General features: G+C 49.0%; 1 protein-coding gene across 5 annotated transcripts in view; it reads right to left on the reverse strand.

Annotated features, from left to right (window-relative positions):
- LOC138297429 (cysteine-rich venom protein-like) overlaps positions 1–20,411 on the reverse strand; it is a 260,633-nt gene that overhangs the window by 121,936 nt on the left and 118,286 nt on the right. The window contains exons 3-5 of one of the 5 annotated variants that reach the window (XM_069236789.1): positions 20,100–20,126; positions 19,765–19,890; positions 16,019–16,109 (exon numbers count right to left, since the gene is read on the reverse strand). In XM_069236789.1, the coding sequence (XP_069092890.1) occupies positions 16,019–16,109; positions 19,765–19,890; positions 20,100–20,126 (244 nt within the window). The remainder of the gene's footprint in view (positions 1–16,018; positions 16,110–19,764; positions 19,891–20,099; positions 20,127–20,411) is intronic. The other 4 variants (XM_069236790.1, XM_069236791.1, XM_069236792.1 and 1 more) reach the window with 4 other exon arrangements.

A 20,411-nucleotide genomic window follows, 5' to 3' on the forward strand; every position in this document is an offset into this window, starting at 1 on the left:
ATGCAAGCAGGCTCTCTCCCAGTGCAAGACAAAGCTGTCCCCCTGTCCCAGGGATAGTTACACCTGGGCAGGTAGAAAAATTAGTTAGTCAGGAAGCATACACCCACAGAAGGCTAGCCAAACCCCTAGGGTGGGCAGCCTGTTTGGACAGCTGAGGAAGACTTCTGCCATCTTGGAAAGTGGCACTATGGAGGGTTCTGGCAGACAAAGGTGCCACAACCCGCCGATGTGATCACCTTAGGGGCAAGTTAACTGTTGGGGCTACCCTGGCATCAGAAACACAGATCTGCAACTACTTGTGACAAGAGGACAAGAGAAAAACCCCATCGATGACAAAAGGAACTGGCACTAATAAAAAACGACAGTAGAGCATGTGGCAACCACCTGGAACTTCTTGACTGCAGCTTGTCCACCTTGTCTTGGACCAAGGACTGCTTTCCTCAGCAAGAGGGAACCCTTTGTGAGCCAAGAGCAATACCAGACTCCCTTGAACTAGTGGCAGTAGTCCCCTGTTCACCACAGGTCAAAGGTACTCACCGGATTGAAGAAGCCTGCTGAAGCAAGGGGCCTGATGAGAGATCACCCAAAGACAGTTGGTTCATGCAGTTTGGGAAGTGTAGCCCAGGTCTATGCCAAGTTACAGCCGGCTCCCTTTTTTCACCTGGCCTCTTGAATGAGAGACAGAGGGGGTCATTCTGACCCTGGCGGTCAGTGTTAAAGCGGCGGCCAACCCGCCAACAGGCTGGCGGTCCAAAAAATGGAATTCTGACCCTGGCGGGAACCGCCAACACAGGCCGCCGCTTTAACACTCCGACCGCCACGGCGGCACAAACAAACAGCGCGGCGGTCACCGCCAACAGCCAGGCGGCAGACAATGTACCGCCCACCCTATCACGACTCACCAATCCGCCACCTTTTCCGGGGCGGGAGCCCCGCCGATAAAAACACGGCGGAAACAGACATTTCCAATGAAAAACGCTCACCTCGACACACTCCACGCGGAATCGGGACAGCATGGAACCGGAACTCCACATCCTCCCAGCCATTGCCTTCCTGCTCTTCTTCCAGGATCACGAACGTCGCCGCAGACGACAACGGTGAGTACTGCACCTACGACACGGGGAGGAGGAAAGGTTACGGGCACACACATACGCCACACACCCACCTCCACCCTCACCCCCACCGAAATACCTACACACCAATGCAGATTAAAAAGTCAGAGTGACACCCCCAAGCCCCCAAAACAAAAATGCAAAGACAAAAGGCAATGATTGTAAAAATAGAACTATATTATAGCAATAATTAAGTATAGCGAACTTAGCAATATATAAAGAATTATTACACATCTAGAACTATATATATACAAGTAGCAAAAGTCCGGCACACTTTTGCAAAGTTCAAATGTCTGTGGGCCAATGTGCAGCAACACATGGGCAAAGCCCACACACGAGATCGAGTCCATTGGAGAGAACACTGCTGGGGCATCACAAAAATAAAATACTGGCACCTCAGGGGGAAGGGAAGAGGGGGCACCTCAGCCACATGAGTCCACGACGCCAGATCCACAAAGGGCCTCCATGCCCACTGTGCCATCCTGGAGAGTGCAAAGCCACAGTCTCTCAAGTCTCTACAGTGGGTGGATTGCCCACTGTGCCATCCTGGGGAGTGCAAAGCCACAGTCTCTCAAGTCTCTACAGTGGGTGGATTGCCCACTGTGCCATCCTGGGGGGTGCAAAGCCACAGTCCATCAGGTGGATTACAGAGTCCACTGGTCATGGAGGAGGCATGGTGGGCAGAGTGCCTCGTGAAGCCCTGCCCGACACAGAACCGGGCCTGCCAATGGGCCAGCGGTGCTTGACAGGAGGGCCCAGCAGAGCGGTGCTTGAGATGAGGGCCCAGCGGAGCGGTGCTTGACAGGAGGGCCCAGCGGAGCGGTGCTTGAGATGAGGGCCCAGCGGAGCGGTGCTTGACAGGAGGGCCCAGCGGAGCGGTGCTTGACAGGAGGGCCCAGCGGAGCGGTGCTTGAGATGAGGGCCCAGCGGAGCGGTGCTTGACAGGAGGGCCCAGCGGAGCGGTGCTTGAGATGAGGGCCCAGCGGAGCGGTGCTTGACAGGAGGGCCCAGCGGAGCGGTGCTTGAGATGAGGGCCCAGCGGAGCAGTGCTTGAGATGAGGGCACAGCGGAGCGGTGCTTGAGATGAGGGCCCAGCGGAGCGGTGCTTGACAGGAGGACCCAGCGGAGCGGTGCTTGAGATGAGGGCCCAGCGGAGCGGTGCTTGACAGGAGGGCCCAGCGGAGCGGTGCTTGAGATGAGGGCCCAGCGGAGCGGTGCTTGAGATGAGGGCCCAGCGGAGCGGTGCTTAACAGGAGGGCCCTGTTCAGCGGTGCCTGTCTTGGCGGGGCCCTGTTCAGCAGTGCTTCTCACGGCGGGGCCCTGTTCAGCGGTGCTCCTCACGGCGGGGCCCTGTTCAGCGGTGCCTGTCTTGGCGGGGCCCTGTTCAGCGGTGCTTCTCACGGCGGGGCCCTGTTCAGCGGTGCCTGTCTTGGCGGGGCCCTGTTCAGCGGTGCTTCTCACGGCGGGCCCTGTTCAGCGGTTCTCCCTACGGCGGGGCCCTGTTCAGCGGTGCCTGTCTTGGCGGGGCCCTGTTCAGCGTTGCTTCTCACGGCGGGGCCCTGTTCAGCGGTGCTCCTCACGGCGGGGCCCTGTTCAGCGGTGCCTGTCTTGGCGGGGCCCTGTTCAGCGGTGCTCCTCACGGCGGGGCCCTGTTCAGCGGTGCCTGTCTTGTGTTTCGAGTGAACCACACCTGGCCAATACTTCCCGCTCAGTCAGCATCAGACCATTCCGTTGCGGGGCCCTCCTGTATGGAGTCCTGGGGCCCTGGGTCTCCTCCGATACCCCCGGAATGGGGCTGGTGGGGCCCTCATGGCCAGGTCGGCTGCTCCCTGCCTTTTGCGCTTTGCTGCCCTTGCCCTCCTTGGCAGACTCTCCGTGGCCCTTGGCTCCCTTACCCGATGTGGCAGGTGACGGAGCAAGGCTACCCTCCTTGGGGGCAGGCGTATCAGGCCTGTCGCGCCTCCCCTTCAGTTTTTTGCTCCTCTTCCCAGGGAGGGGGCTGGCTGTGCCTTTGCTGCTGGCCGATGTCCCTGCCCAAGGAAAGGGCGGACTCCAAAAACCAGGCACGACGTTCTTGGGAGTTGCTGGGCTGGTGGTGGCTGAGGTGTTTTTGGAACTCTTACGAGATGGAGGGGGTGGGTCAGGTGAGGAAAAGAGGTCCAGTTTAGAGAGGAATAGTTTTTTAGGAGCAATGGGAAGGGTAGCTGGAGTGGGTATGGGAGTGGAGGAAGAGGATGTGGTTGTAGGAGAGTCAAGTCTGGTGTCTTTGGGTGCAGGTGCTTGGGCTGGAGGCTGACGTGAGGTGGATGGCTGTTGGTTGGGTGCCTGCCTGCGTTTGTGTGGTTTGGAAGCAGGGGTGACAGACACACTGGGAGAGGACACAGGGGACGTGTACATGGCAGTGGGGGTGGTGACTGCACGTGTGCGGACTGGTCTGGAGGGTGTGCTGGTGATGGGTGTACTGGCTGATGGTGGTGTGCATGCAGGTGTGAGTGTAGACGTCACAGGGAGAGAGGAGGGAGACGAGGAGGTGGGGGACACAGAGGAGGTAGTGGCTGTTGGCATGTCTGCATCTGTATGTTGCTTGTGTGAATGCTTGTGTGTTCTGTGGTGCTTATGTCTGGATGAGCTTCCCTTGGGTGTTGAGGTGTGTGCAGGCTGGTCTGTAGGTGTGGATGGGATAGGCAGAGGAACAGGGGAGTGGGACTGGGTGGAGGGAGTTAGAAGAGGGAGGCTGGAGACAGGGACAATCTCTGCCGTCAGTGCTGAGGCCAGAGCGTTGAACGATCGCTGCTGGACAGCCTGACCCGAATGAAGGCCCTCCAGGTATGCATTGCTTTGATGCACCTCCCTCTCCACACCCTGGATGGCATTCAAAAGGGTAGACTGCCCAACAATGATGGTCCTCAGGAGGTCAATGACCTCCTCACTGAGGGCAGCAGGGGTGACTGGGGCAGGGCCTGAGGTGCCTGGGGCGAAGGAGATGGCCGCCCTCCTGGCCGTGCGGGCACGGGCCGAAGGCCGAGGGGATGCTGGGAGGGCGGAGCTGGTGCGCTGGGTGGCGGCTGTACCTGTAGTATCAGTGGGCACGGATGTTGCCGCCACCTCAAGGGAGCTCCCATCCGAGGACGTGTCGGTGTCACTGACGTCTGCACGGGTCCCCGTGGTGGAGCCCCCCTCGCCCTCCGTCTCACTGGTCATGTCGGAGTCCGTTGCATGGCCCTCCGGGGCCATGTGAGATGCAGCTCCCTCTTGCGACGATGCCACTTCTCCTCCGCCTGATGATGCTAATGCACACATTCACAGAAAAACAAAGAAAATGGGGGGGGGGTGGAGAAATAAAGACAAGTTGAGTGCATGCATTGGGGACACCGTTGGCGGAGAGGACAGACACAGAAGCCCCCTGCACTACGCTGCACACTTGGGGTACACTACTCATTCACTGGGACATGCCCTACAAGCCTATGGGCGACAACTGCCCACAGAGAATACACAGGTCCATGAATAGCGTTACTAGGCACCCTACAGAGGTGGGGGGCGGGGGCACAGGACCATACCTCACGGAGGGGCCTAGCCTACAGAAATCGCCCTGGCCTAGGGATACCCACAGCCCTCCTCCCCCACCCAGGCACCTCCACTGCGCGCAAATATAGCTGAATGTGCTGGTACTCACCCCCTTGTGTCTGCTGTGATGTCCTCAAGCGCCCATCTAAATCGGGGTAGGCCACTGCCAGGATCCGGGACATCAGGGGGGTCAAGGTACGACTGGCACCCCTCCTAGGTTGGGAGGCCATCCCCAGCAGAGCCTCGGCGGTCTTCCTGCTCCCGCGGCGGATGTCCTCCACCTCTGGGTGCCCCGTCTGTTGTGGACCCCCAGGGCCCGGACGTCCTTGGCGATGGCACGCCAAATATCGATCTTCTGATGGGCGCTGACCTATGTGACATGTACAGGGGGGGAAAAGAAACATCATCACCTTTCTGCATGCTCGATGTGAGTGGCCCCCCCTCCCCAAACTTGCCATGTGGCACATGCTCTCATCTGTCGTGCCATGCATTCGTAATTCGCTCCCCTCCATCGTACATCCACCCCACTCATCACAGGCATTGCCCACTATGCATTGGCCCCCTTGTACTCACCTGTTGGTCTGGAGGACCGTAGAGTAGCGCATACTGGGGGAGGACCCCGTCCACGAGCTTCTCCAACTCTTCGGAACTGAAGGCGGGGGCCCTTTCCCCAGTCGCAGCAGCCATTGTCACTTCCAGACCGAGGTCACAGCAGCACTTGCAGTATAGGTCCTCTCCTGTGGATGCTCAGGTCTCGTGTGATTAAGCAGAGAGAAAATGGCGGTCACGCCCGCAGCGGTGCTTACCGCGGCGGTGCGTACCGCGACCGCGGGCGCACATCGTCATTGGCTCCTGAAACCCATAGGGTTCAATGTTAACCAATGCTGCTTTGCGCCACGGTCTTCGACCGCCTACCGCCACGGCGTGCCACGCCAGCGCAATGACCTCACTTCACATTGTCACACTTCACAGGTCAGGCAGCCGCCATTTCAAGGGCCCACATGGCTTAATTCCTACTGCGTCACACATGGCTAGGCCTTGCATCGACACTCATACAAGCCATTCAATCCAGAGAGATTCGTGTACTGTGCAGGCTGTGGGAACTTACCTGTGGGTTGATTGACTCTGTGCTCCATGTTGTCCTTCCTAGGCACCGTCCGCTGGGACTTGCGAGGAGACGGAGGAATGTTCCCGTGTACAGACCGCTGGTGGACCTGTCGACAATGGAAGAACGACATGTCATACTCACCTACAGACTCAACAGTGCCACTATACAGGAACTGTGTGCCCAGCTGGAGCCAGACCTGATGTCACCCATCCGCCAACCCACAGGGATTCCGCCTCTAGTGCAGGTGCTGTCAGTACTCAATTTTTTGGCTAGTGGATCATTTCAAACTACAGTGGCCATTTCATCTGGGATGTCTCAGCCTATGTTTTCAAGGGTATTGTCCAGAGTGTTGTCTGCCCTGATGAAATACATGCGGAGCTACATCATTTTCCCTGAGGTGGGTGACTTGCCTACAGTGAAGGGTGATTTCTATGCCCTTGGACACATTCCCAATATCATTGGTGCCATTGATGGTACCCATGTGGCTTTGGTCCCCCCAAAAGACAATGAACAGGTGTACAGGAACCGAAAAAGTTATCATTCGATGAATGTCCAGGTGGTCTTTTTGGCTGACCAGTACATCTCCCATTTAAATGCCAAGTTCCCAGGGTCAGTGCATGACGCGTACGTCATGCGAAATAGCAGCATCCCTTATGTGATGGAACAGCTACAGAGACAGCGTGTGTGGCTAATTGGTGACTCTGGTTACCCCAACCTGCCTTGGCTATTGACCCCAGTGAGGAATCCCAGGACAAGGGCAGAGGAACGGTACAATGAGGCCCATGGGCGTACTAGGAGGGTGATCGAGCGGACCTTCGGCCTCCTGAAGGCCAGGTTTAGGTGCCTGCATATGACAGGTGGATCCCTAATGTACTCACCAAAGAAGGTATGTCATATCATCGTGGCCTGCTGCATGCTTCACTACCTGGCTTTGCGACGCCAGGTGCATTTCCTGCAGGAGGATGGTCCAGATGGTGGTGTTGTGGCCGCTGTGGAGCCTGCGGAGAGTGAAGAGGAGGAAGACGAAGAGGACGACACAGACAACAGGGACAGAGTGATACTGCAGTATTTCCAGTAACACACAGGTAAGAATCTACTCCTGCATTTTATTATATCTGTAACAGTACTGGCTCTCTACTGTCTGACCTTTCACCCCAATGTATGGTAACTTAGTTGTGAATTTGCCTTCCTATTTCAGTGATCTGGTCCCCACGGAGTGCCCTCTGGTTTATTTCCCCATTGACTACTGCTGTGTGACACTGGAATGTTGTCATCACAATGTAATTGGACATTTTTGGTTGGTTATATTGAATACATTTGGTTAAAAAAAAAAAATAGCAGACTCCAGATGGTTTTTGTGCAATAGTTGTGTTTATTGAAGTGCAAAAATTGGTGTATAGTTCAAAAAGGGTGATGGGTGATGGTGGAGGCATGTCCATGGCAGAGTCCAGACTCTCGTTCGCACAGGTGCATTGTCCATATGCCTGTGGAAGGTGGAGCAGGGGTAGTTCAAGGTTGGACAGGGTGAACAAGTGGGACAGTGGGATGACATCCAGGGGGATCTGTGCATGGCGGGGGTCTTGACATCCTACTCTGTCTTCTTCCTAGGTCTCAGGCCTTTCTTGCGGGGTTGTTCATGTTCTGCAGGGGGTGGGGTCCGGGTGGCCCGTTGCTGTTGTGTCGGGGCCTCCTGACCACTAGCGCCGGCGGAGGTGGTGGGCTGTTCTTCCTCCATGCTAGTGTCAGGGGCCCTTTGGGGGGCCACATGGTCTCGCAATGTGGTGACAATCTGGTTGAGTGCCACCATGATTGTACCCATTGCGGAACTGATGCTGCGCAGTTCTTCCCGGAACCCCATGTACTGGCACTCCTGCATGGCCTGGATCTCCTGGAACCTGGCCAGGACCGTCGCCATCGTCTCTTGGGAGTGGTGGTACGCTCCCATGATGGTGGTGAGGGCCTCTTGGACAGTGGGTTCCCTAGGCCTGTCCTCCCTCTGTCGCACAGCAGCCCTCCCAGTTCCCCTTTGTTCCTGGTCCTCTGTCCCCTGGACAGTGTGCCCACTACCACTGCCCCCAGGTCCCTGTTGTTGTTGGGGTGGTGGGTTGCCCTGGGTGCCCTGTAGTGGTAGACACACCGCTGCTTGACCTGTCCTGGAGACAGAGGCATGGGCCCGCTGGGTGGGTGCTGTGCTGGGGTTTCCAGAGGGGGGTAGGTCTGCTGTGGACTGTGGCTGCCTGAGGGGAACCGACTGTCTAGAGGTCCCCGATGGTCCGGGCTGGTCATCAGGTTCTAGGTCGACAGAGCTGCTGTCATCACTGGGGGCCTGTTCTGGGGGTGGGATGGACATTTCTGGACCTTCCGGGCCGGTGTGTTGGCGTTCGGGCCCTGCAGGGGTAAAAGAGTATGGTTATTGCTTCTGTGTGTGCCATGGCGTGCGATTTGTGGGTGCCCTTGTCCCCCAGTGCTGGCATTCCCTTGTGGGAGGAGTTGTGAGGGTGGTTTGGGGGGGGGGATGGGTATGTGCAGTGGTCATGCTTAGGTGATGGGTGTCATTGGTTTGTGTTGGCATTCAGGGGTTGGTGTTGGTTTGGGTGGGTTGTGCTGGTGAGACATTAGCAGGGAGGATATGTGCTGGGGGGTTGGGGGTGAGGGTGGGGGTGTGGGTTGGCATGCTGGTGGTTGGCGGGGGTGAAGTAGTTGAGATTAGACTTACCAGAGTCCATTCCTCCGCCTACTCCAGCGAGGCCCTCAGGATGCAGGATGTTCAAGACCTCTTGCTCCCATGCTGTGAATTCGGGTGGAGTGGGTGGGGGTCCGCCGCCAGTCTTCTGCACAGCGATGTTGTGTCTTGACACCATCGTCCGCACCTTCCCCCGTAGGTCGTTCCAGCGCTTTCGGATGTCTTCCCGATTTCTGGGATGCTGTCCCACAGCGTTGACCCTGTCGACGATCCTTTGCCATAGCTCCGCCTTCCTGGCTATTGTGGTGTGCTGCACCTGTGTGCCGAAGAGCTGGGGCTCTACCCTAATTATTTCCTCCACCATGACCCTGAGTTCTTGGTCCGAGAACCTGGGGTGTCTTTGGGGTGCCATGGGGTGGTGTGGATGAGGTGTGGGGTGGTGTTTGTGGTGATGAGTGTAGTGGTGTGTGGTGTTTTGTGCGTAGATGTAGTGTGGGGGATGATGTTGGGTTCCTGTGTGTGTTGTGGTTTGCGTTACCTGTGCTCTCTCTCTGTGTATTGCGCCTTGTCTCTGAATTTCGATTTGTGGGGGTTTGTGGGTGATGTGGGTTTGTGTTTTATATTGTATTGATTGTGTGGGAGTGGTGTTTGTATGTGTATCAGGTGTGTGTATTTGTAATTGTCCAATGTGGCAGTGTTTTGTAGATGTGTGTGTATTTTGAGTGCAGCGGTGTGTACCGCCAATGGGATACCGCGGTTGAAAGACCGCCGCCTGGATTCGTGGGTCGTAATGGCATGGGCGTATTTCTGTTGGCATGACGGTGGAGGTTTGGTCATCTCCAGTTTATCGCTGACCGCTGATGTGGCGGCCTTCAGTGGAGGTCGGGTTTTTGGCGGTTTGGCAGTTGTGGGTCAGAATGACCCTGGCGGGTTACCGCGGCCGCGGCGGTGTTATGGCGGTCTTCTGACCGGCGGTAACTGCCTTTTACCGCCAGGGTCAGAATGACCCCCAGAGTCTTCTCCACTTTACCAGTACTAAGGCTTGTTGGTGCCAGTCCAGTCATCACCAACTTTACTCAATGCTGCAACTCGAGGGCACACTGCAACACCTTCATCCAATGTCACCTGTGGCTCTGTTGTTGAGTTTCTGCATCATCTTCCTCACCGGCAACATCTCAGAGGTAAAACCAGCAACTGCAGCTCCCATTCAACACCAAGTATAGCTAAGCACACCTCTGTACCTAAGACACTGTGATTAGGTGGAATTGTTCTGCCTGGTGAATCCTGGTCCAGGTGCCCACCCAAGATTAACTTCCAGTGGGCTCCCACAAACTTGACCTGCAAGTAACTGAGTATCACAAGTACTCTTTTCAGCACCCACTGCTACAGCGTTCATCACCAAGAAAGGCCAGGACACCTCTGCACCCAGGCCCCATGATACATGTAAAATTGGTCTGAATGTCACAGCTTGGTCTTGGGAACCCCACAACCATTCCTGTGAGTGTGTTCCTTCAAACTCACCCATTAATGACAGAGTATCTCTAGTAACTTTCCCATTGGCTGCAATAGTGAGATTTGACAGCTTGTAAATGCACTGATTTTATTTCTACTTTAAAATTCATAACTCTGGTTATACTTAACCGATTTGCTGTCTAGAATTATATAAAAATCAGCTCTATTTTTATAAATTGGTGTTGGATTTTTTTCAAGTCGTGTCAGTTACTGATCATCCATGTTGGTATTCTGAAATGCTTAACACATGTTCCTCTAGTAAAACCTGACTGCTCTTTGCCACACTACTGGGATTGAGCTAAGGATTTATTATTGTGGATCTTACTATCCTTGGGGTGGTGTGAGAGTATTAAATAGTGAAGCCTAACCACCCTTACTGCACAATACTTAACATTCCTAAAGACATGATATAGGGGGTCATTCTGACCCTGGCGGTAAATACCGCCAGGGCGGGGGTTGGCGGTAGCACCGCCAACAGGCTGGCGGTGCTCCGCCGGGCATTCTGACCGCGGCGGTACAGCCGCGGCCAGAAGCGGAAAGCCGGCGGTGTATCGCCGACTTTACGCTGCCCATGGGAATCCGCCATGGCGGCGCAGCTTGCTGCGCCGCCATGGGGATTCTGACACCCCATACCGCCATCCTGTTCCTGGCGGGTACTCCCGCCAGGAACAGGATGGCTGTATGGGGTGTCGTGGGGCCCCTGGGGGCCCCTGCAGGGCCCATGCCAATGGCATGGGCACTGCAGGGGCCTCCGTAAGAGGGCCCCACAAAGAATTTCAGTGTCTGCTTTGCAGACACTGAAATTCGCGACGGGTGCAACTGCACCCGTCGCACCTCCCCACTCCGCCGGCTCCATTCGGAGCCGGCTTCCTCGTGGGAAGGGTGTTTCCCACTAGGCTGGCGGGCGGACTTTTGGCGGTCGCCCCCCAGCCCAGTGGGAAACCCAGAATGACCGCTGCGGTCTTTTGACCGCGGGACGGTCTTCTGGCGGTTCCCGCTTGGCGGGCGGCTCCCTCCGCCCGCCAAGCTTAGAATCAGGCCCATAGAAAGGTACATGGGATCTCGTTAATTTCAGTTCTAGATGTGTGGCCAGTCGACAGCGTCATGACTACTCTGTCAGCTCACATTTATTCTTTGAATTATATTATGTCATCTGCATTTGATATTAATCACAATAATGCATCTTTATTAAAGCACAGACAGAACCAGCTAAGATTGATTAGGCACTTGAGTTGGATATAACGGGTTTTAAAATTGAACCATGTACCATGGAAATACCTGAACACAACAGAGTTGTTTTTGCCCTTTAATGTAGCACAGTTACAGAGGGTTATGGCAAAAAGATGCAACTTACACCATGCTGACCACTGAGCTTTTCGAGAAATGACCCATTTCAGAAACTGAAATACCATCAGGTGTAAGGCTAATCCATTGCTTTATCATTACCAATCTCTACATTTCAGTTTACATTCTGTTTGAAACACTATGATGTAGGTAGATATGAAGCTATGTTCACAAGTTCTGGGTTCAGTCTTTTGATTACAAGTGTGTGCATCGAGAAACTAAAGTCTTCCTTAGTGGAAATGAATTTGAAACTTCATTTGGCCACTCCTTACTTCATAAAGAGGTCATACTGCATGGCGCATGTAATGTGTCTATGGCACATTTTGTGTGTTACTTGAAAATTGCACCACTCTACTTGATTTACCCAGTAGTGGTTACACTTGAATGGGAGTTATTTAGTTCTGAATGACAAAGGTTGTTTTGGGATGAAACCAGGAGTCCCTTATCTGGTGATGGTCTTCAAGGTTGTGAACTGCTGTAGAAATGTGCCCACACATGTAGTAAGGAAGAGTACCAAATTGCCTTTAAGTTGTGAAATTCAATAACATTAGGCCAACTGGTAACATTAGGCCGACTGAAAGCCTTATTGTTTCAGAAGGATGTTTCTTTAACATCTGCTAGAGAGACCTTTGATTTCCCAATTGCAAGGTCTTCTTCTAGCATGTAATTGCTATTGAGTACTAAGTTGCCTTAGCATTTTGGCGGACTTATTCATCAGATATCTAATATATCAAATATCTCAGGAGTGGTTTTTAAAGTGATTAGGTCTGGGCTTGTGAGCATATTCCAGACTGTATTTGGAGTGATCCCACCTTATCAACCCTCTTAGGTTTCCAGTGTTTTTGAGGAATACCAATTGTACTTTTCCTAGTCATTGCTATTCTGTTTTTTTTTTTTTCTGCCCCACAATGGATGTTCTACCACCATGAGGCCAAATAGTGATGAATCTGCCACACGCCCTGCTGTGTCATAAATGCATGATACAGTACTTCAGAGTGTCTTTACTACAAGAACTGAACATGAACTGGTCTCTGTCCTTTCAACCAGTGTAGTTAGAATGTGTGCAGCATGTGTTCCACTGTCTTCTGTGCACTTTTGAGTTTCCACTGGACCTGTGTCTGGTTATGCAATTAGTTTAATTTGTGGACATTAATTTGCACACAAGTTCATTGAGGACCCAACTTCATTGCTGTCCCATGAGGCTGCTTTTGCTGCTGGATGCATACTTTGAGCCTTCCCTTCCAGTTGATATGGGTGCTTCAGCTCCAGACTTCCTAGAATTTGGCTGACAATGTGGATACACGGTTGGCTGTCTTGCCTTCAGCATTGTCTGAGTTGGCTGGATCTGACCGTTTCTTTTCTTCGGAACTTGCTACTCAGGCCTCAGTGGATCTGTTGTCTATGGTTGCAGGTTCCTTACTGGATCCCTTTACCTTTGGACATGGAAATATGTTAAGAACCTCCTAGATTTGATTTGATCACTTTTGTTTTTTAATTAAATTGTTTTAATTAGTTTTATTGGCTTTTAATTGCATTTTTAGACATATGGCCTTCGTTTGCATTTATCTTTGAAGTGCATTTCCCATATGTCATTTTAAAATTTATTTTAGGCTAAGTTTTATAGTACCATTTTAGTTCATTCTTGACTTTCAAGGCCAAGAGGGGTGTGTGTTAATTCATGTTAGGACCTGCTTAGAGCTTCCATTTTAAAATTTACATTTTTCACTTAGAATGTCTTTTCTGTTGGTAACCTTTTACATGAATTTGCCTTTATGTGATAATGTACTGAGAAATCATTTTACATGTTGCATGTTCCTAGTTAGCATTGATGCTTACTCTATGGAGAGAGTTTACTCTGTATAATACTGTTTTCAGACAGTGAAACGCTCATTGGATATACACAACAGAGTATTAAAAAGTATCTACTAAACACAGTGTACATAATAAGGAAAACTTGTATACAGAACCCCTACTCACTTAAAACAACTGAAATCTGAAGGTGGTAAAGATCATTCTACCTGCAGCCTTCACACTGTGGTAAAAACCTTATTGATAGCCCTTCTTCTGAAGCAAAACAAGCACATGTAAATAGGTCAGTACCTGGTGTACACTTTCTATGTTACGTTGAAAATGTCCTGCTGAGACGTTTCTGTCTAATAACTCAAGGCTGCGTAGAATACTTATTTATACTCTGTTTGCGCTAAATTAGTGTCATTTTGTTTTACGCAAATTCAGCGGAAACTTAACTCAATATTTATATGTTGACGCTAGACTCATCTAGCGTCAAACTATTGGAGTTAAAGTCATTTTTTGGTTGCGTGAAACCACCTTGCGCCAATGAGATGCAAGGTAGGCGTTCCCGTCCAAAAAATGACTCAAAGACCCTAGTGCCCTACTTATCCTCCCATGCAAAAAAGGTGCACGGTTGGGAGGTGGGCCTAGATCATGGCCCTAAGCCATTATTTAATGCCTGGGACAGGGCAGGTGTTAGGTGACCTGTGGACCCATTTCCATTGTCAAACACCATGGAAAGAGCCCACAGGTACCCACCCCAAGCCTCGGCAACACCCCTAAATTTCAAAGTGCCATTGGGGCCCCTGAAATGCCCGTCCGCTACATGGCAGTGGGTGCAATGGCCATGTCCAGGGGACCCTTGCCTCTGTGCTGGCCATTGGGGTGGTGAGCATGACTCCTGTCTTTTATAAGACAGGCGTCATGTGGTATGGATGGTTTTGCGTCTGTAAATGACGCTAGGCTGGTTGAAGGATTTTTAATTTTTTTTGGCCTCTAACCAGCCTAGAGTAATTTTTTGGTGCAAAACCCCCTTTCCCCATACCACAACCCCCACCCGGCTAACATCATTTTACCAGACGCAAGTCCACCCTTTGCGCCGGCTTGCGGAATTCCATAAATTTGGCGCCCGGCTGGCGCTCTGGATTGCCGCAATCCGGCACTATACTTTTTGACGCAAAACTGCGTTTGTACAGTTTTGCATCAATAAGTATAAATATGGGCCTTAGTACGTAGTACATTGAATCTTTGCCCTACTGGAAACTTGTTCTGCAGTACCAAAAAACCTGTGCGGACCGTAATGTACACAAACCAACTGTCACATGCAGATAAAGTTACTCTTCAGTACAAATATTTATAATGTTTTCAAAACCTCTACACAGCTATGGTGCATTTGGGAGCACGTGTTTTGTAAAAAATTATACCAATTTGCTGGACCCCAGCTGTACAAAAGTAGGTAGAGAAGTAATATAGTAGATAAGCCCTCCCAAGGTAAATTATAAACAAACTGACACACTCATTGGATGATGTCATCAGTAATGTAATTTGAGATGGCATCAATAATGTCATAAATTATGTCATAGAACATGTCATGAGTGACATATGAGGTCATAAACAGTGCTTTGGTTTTTGTTATTTCAAAATGTTAATGTTGCCACTGACTAACTCACCTAACTATAACAGTACTTTAACCTTTGTTTTTTCCGTAAAAAAAAAATATATATATATATATATATTTATATATTAACAGAAACAGTAAAAAATTGAGTATGTGTTCCAGCTAAAACACAGCAAACCATTGAAATTCATCAGTAATGATACTCAATTCCCACAACAATAAGCCTTGGTAAAATGAAAAATACATCTGCATAAGTTTGTGATTTTTCATTCCATTTATTATGTGAAATTCTGTAAATGACGACATTATGCCACTTTTCATAATTGTGTGTCATTCCCTATAAAATTTTAGTGTGAAGTGCACAATTCACTGTAAAAGTTTTTAGCAACCAAACACACAGGAACAATAGAACCTGAGCAGCTGTTGTTTGCTCTGCTTTTGCTAACAAGTGTGACCTTCACATTGTGTAATTTGGGTGCTGAAAGTAATTATTCTGTCAGACTCTACATGAGTTTTTTCTTATTCTGAATATAAAATCCTTAGCAGTCAAAGGCTCTGTTTTCAATATGTGTGCAATCTAGGTTGAAGATTTCTCAACGTGTAAGAACATGCATAATTCCTGATTGATGCATTTTCATAAGGTTCTGTATCTCACAATTTGCAAGGTGATGTAACTTGCAAATTGCCGTCCATTCTGAGGATCAAAGACTCCTCTTTTGTTCTGTAAGGGTTCTGCACTGTACTGCATCACAGGGAAAGGGCAGGAATGTGCTGCATTTAAAAGAATACAGTGCATTTCTATGGGTTTTGCGTGGGAACACCCACACTATTACCCTTGGAATGCCTCCCTGGGCAATGTAATACAGTGTTGTATTACTCCAGATTTATGGAGCCATTCAGGGCCACGCAAGGTGGCCTTCTGTGGTTTCATAAATCCCATTTGCGAGTTGTGTTAGTCATGCGCCACCTTGCACAGTGCAAGTGAGACGCAACTGGCCTCACAAATATGGCCCTTGGTGAGTAAAATTGCCACATTGTTTTTCACTGGACTTAATCCTGTTTACATTCAAAACTACATTTTCGCCTAGATTATGCCTGGGGCTAAAGAGTTAACTTTAAAAACATAGGGGAATAAATCTAATTAGGATATAAGATTCACCGCTCTATCCAGAGGGGTGATGCAAACTTTTCCGGCAAAGCACTTTAAATACCATAAGTGCAATATTAAAAATACAGATAATTGCAGGTTCAATATGTCAAGACACACAGTGAAAAAACCCACTTACCATTTGCTGCACGAAATGATGGAAGACTGTGGTTGCAGATACAAGTATCTGCATATACTTGTGCACGAGCTGCAAGACCATCATCCCAATGCTTGATGAAATATTGAGAATAATTAAAGGGTAAATCATTGTTAGTAACCAGTATTAAATACCTGAAGATCTGGGCAGGCTACTTTAATGGCTGTGCTAGTTTACATATTAACAGAGTTTAGCAGTACAGAGAGCACCAAACATTGCATGCTGGAGTAAGTACAATTCAGGGACTTTTTTAATATGTCTGATAAGCTAGACTTTAATCAAAGCAATAAGTCTGATAATATATGAAGGAAGATAGAGTATTTCATTCAGTTTTCACATCCTACTACCTCTCAGTGCTCAGTGCGGAGCAGGACTGGTAAGGGCTACTTCCTGCATAAAGCAAAACCCTCACAAGAGTCCAATGCACATGTGAATCCCAGCACAATATGGATTATCAGCTGTACTAGTCTGATAGTTGAAATAATCTGTGCACATCCTTCACAGGCACATGCATTAAAGGCACACATAGACTCCTAGGTAGTCATTAGGTGGGTAGCTCCTGGGTACCATTGTCCTGATCACGCCACAGCCTCATATAGGGCTAAACATGGCAGGAATGTGTTTACAGAAAATCCATAAAACTCCTTAGTTTAACCTTCTTGGTTTTAAACTTGTTACAGGCACCTTGAGTAAAATAGAGCTACTTCTTCTTGAGGCAGAATTTCCTTAGTTCATCCCAAACACCTTTTTTATTCGTTGAGGTATCAGGACGGTGTATTTTAAACACCTACTCAGTCTGCACGTAAGACTAGCTATGTCATGGTAGTGTTCGGATGAAACAAAAGGGGCTCCAAAAAGCTCTTTTTCCGTAAGAAGCCCACCACCGTCAACTTCATCTAAGTTTATATAAAGAGGTCAAAAATAAAGTAGTTGGTGAGGTGCTGTCGTCCTTTTTACTCAAGAGATCTTAGTAGTATTTATTACCAGTGTTGCTCTCTTTATAGCTTGACACAAAAAACAACATCATTACCCCACACCTGAGCCTACAGTGTCTTCGGTTGGTTGTGATTCATATACACATTATTGTCCGAACCCTCAGAGGGCAGCTCTTATCCAATGCCAGCACAAAGGGGGACAGGGCAAGAGTTATTGGTGCTCTTGTTATCTGCATAGGAATTGATGTTGACATTCACCTAATCATGGTGAACAAAACACTAGAGAATGGCATTTCATTGTACTACTTCAATGTTTTCGTCTCTTTGGTGTTGTCATGAATTCAGTTCTGTTCATTACTCATCACCCTTTCCAAGGTCTTTTCTCCTGGGTTGCTAAATAATTAAAAGTTGATGAAACAATGCTTTATTATACTTTTTTGCCCCACGTTCCTGAACATGAATTTGATGTGTGTGAACAGGATAGCATTGAGAAGAGGCACAAGTCCTGGTTTACAAAAAAAAGAACTGACTTAGAATTCACTTACATCCGTAAATATGTGTAACTTACTCATGTGTATGTTAAAATATATTAACAAACATGTGAAAGTCAGTGAATTAAAAGTTCTTAAAATATGTTCAACTAAGTTAGGACTTCTAAACATACCTCTGAAGTTGTGTGTCACCAAGCATGTGTCATGGCAATGATTAAGGAAATTTCATACTAATGTGGTCCACACATAGGGGGTTATTACAACTTTGGAGGAGGTGTTAATCCGTCCCAAAAGTGACGGTAAAGTGACGGATATACCACCAGCCGTATTACGAGTCCATTATATCCTATGGAACTCGTAATACGTCACTTTATCGTCACTTTTGGGACGGATTAACACCTCCTCCAAAGTTGTAATAACCCCCATAGTCTGGTGTAAGTATTTCGATAGTCACACATATTTAAATACATTTTTCACACCTATCTGCACACTTAAATGACAACTAAAAGACACAGAAGTAACTGCTGCACAAAGTGTGGAATTGAACAGAATCATCTACATTTTTACATGAGGTGTGGAGGAACAAACGGGCATGTTAGGGAAAAATATTAAGTGAAAGGAGAAAGAATTTCTAACCTTATTTTAAGAATGTATACAATTCTAAATGTATTTTTGAAATCCAGAAAACTTGTGTACATGAAAATAGTTGTAGATGTATCATTTGTATGGAATTAAATAAACTATGGCAGTTAGAAGTTATCCCTATCTGTGAAGGTTGTTGAATATCCCCTACTGGATAACTTAAGAACTGACTTAGGCCCTTATTATGAGTGGCATGGAAAATGGGCTGCATTTTTCCTATCCGTAGATTTACTGAACTCCAGGTTGGAAAAATCTATCCAATTATGAGTTGGCCTCTGAGAGTCCTCTAACAAATGGTGAACTACTGGGGGAATCAGCATTTCTGGGTCAATTCACCCATTGATCCCTCAACTTTCTTCAGACTTTCAAACTGAGAGTTTTTGCTCAAACTAAAATGTTTATAATTCCGATTGGTTCTGTCAATGACTGGGAAACTCTTGACCTCCAAGTTCATAGGATCTGGAAATCACCAGATTGATCCATCTAGAAATAGTGGATTAAGAAGGATGCAGACGCCTACCAGACAGACCAAAGTTTACGAAAAGGGAATCAACCTTACAGAAGGAAGCAGTCCTAATCCAAAAATGGATAATGTGCTCTGAACATCCAGGGTGTGTAATCTTGTTTCATCATCAGTAAGAGGGTTAGGAAGAAGACTGGCCAGATAATATCTCAAATGGAATTGAATTTGGAGGACATCTTAAGCAGAAAACAGAGGATTTTGCCGAAGAACAACTTTATCTGGGAAACATTTTCAAAATGGAGTAGTGGATAACAGAGCTCTTATTTTCCCAACCCTTCTCCCAGAACAAATAGCCACCAAGAAATTGGTTATGATGACTTTATATCACTTTAAACAAATATAACTTGATTGAAGATTATCAAGTGCATGGGAGTGTGAAAATAACTTTTCAATAGTACTCTGCCAATGTTAATGAGCAGTAATTGGTAACCAAAAATCTCCCAGATTAAAACTGTGTAACTAAACCAGAGGATACAACTAGTGGACACTGCGGTGGTCATTCCAACCCTGGCGGTCCATGACCGCCGGGTTGGAGGACCGCGGGAGCACCGCCGACAGGCCTGCGGTGCTCCAATGGGCATTCCGACCGCGGCGGTAAAGCCGCGGTCGGACCGGCAACACTGGCGGTCTCCCGCCAGTGTACCGCCGCCCATTGGAATCCTCCAAGGCGGCGCAGCTAGCTGCGCCGCCGAGGGGATTCCGACCCCCTCTACCGCCATCCAGTTCCCGGCGGTCCGCCCGCCGGGAACCGGATGGCGGTAGGGGGGGTCGCGGGGCCCCTGGGGGCCCCTGCAGTGCCCATGCCACTGGCATGGGCACTGCAGGGGCCCCCGTAAGAGGGCCCCTAAATGTATTTCACTGTCTGCTGTGCAGACAGTGAAATACGCGACGGGTGCAACTGCACCCGTCGCACAGCTTCCACTCCGCCGGCTCGATTCCGAGCCGGCTTCATCGTGGAAGCCTCTTTCCCGCTGGGCTGGCGGGCGGCCTGAAGGCGGCTGCCCGCCAGCCCAGCGGGAATGTCAGAATTACCGCCGCGGTCTTTCGACCGCGGAACGGTAACCTGACGGCGGGACTTTGGCGGGCGGCCTCCGCCGCCCGCCAAGGTCAGAATGAGGGCCTAAATGATCATCTTACCATTTTTAGCATGTTGGCTGCAGGAGGATCAGCAAGCTTCCTGAAGTAATTGTGAGTGGTAACAATTTCTTCCTGGACCTCTGGAAGATTTGTTGTGATTGTGGAACAGTTTCTTAAGTCATAGGCCTAATTATAAAATAACGGAGAGGTGTTACACGTATTTTATAATAATGGGTGCTTTTCAATTTTACAAATGTATTTTACTATATGTACCAGGCCACATTTTCTCTTTGACGAATTATGAAAATACTTATTACAAATCATAGCTGAGTGCATCATAACTCATAATGACAAACACTTAAAAGCAAATAGGAAAATCCACATAAAACACTTACAATCTGAGTTTGCTTCAGTTCTTCACCCTCAAAATAGAGAATAAAACACATTTTTCATAGTTGAAGTAGATTTATGAAGTACAGTTTTTATTGATTTCATGTTATCAATTCTATTCAAAGGTAAAATACATTATAGCACCAATGTATTAAAATAAGTTTTCTAATAGTGTCAATTTAAATCCTACAATCAAATAACTTAGTTTTGTCCTTGTCCTTGTTTCCTTAACTACTTCTCTAGAGAGCACTTAAAGTTCACTTTGAACACACTTTTGATGTTTTACAACTTTACGTCTCTGTTCATATATTCTTCCC

The sequence above is a fragment of the Pleurodeles waltl genome, chromosome 5 (genome assembly GCF_031143425.1).
Source record: "Pleurodeles waltl isolate 20211129_DDA chromosome 5, aPleWal1.hap1.20221129, whole genome shotgun sequence".
Lineage (NCBI taxonomy): Eukaryota > Metazoa > Chordata > Amphibia > Caudata > Salamandridae > Pleurodeles > Pleurodeles waltl.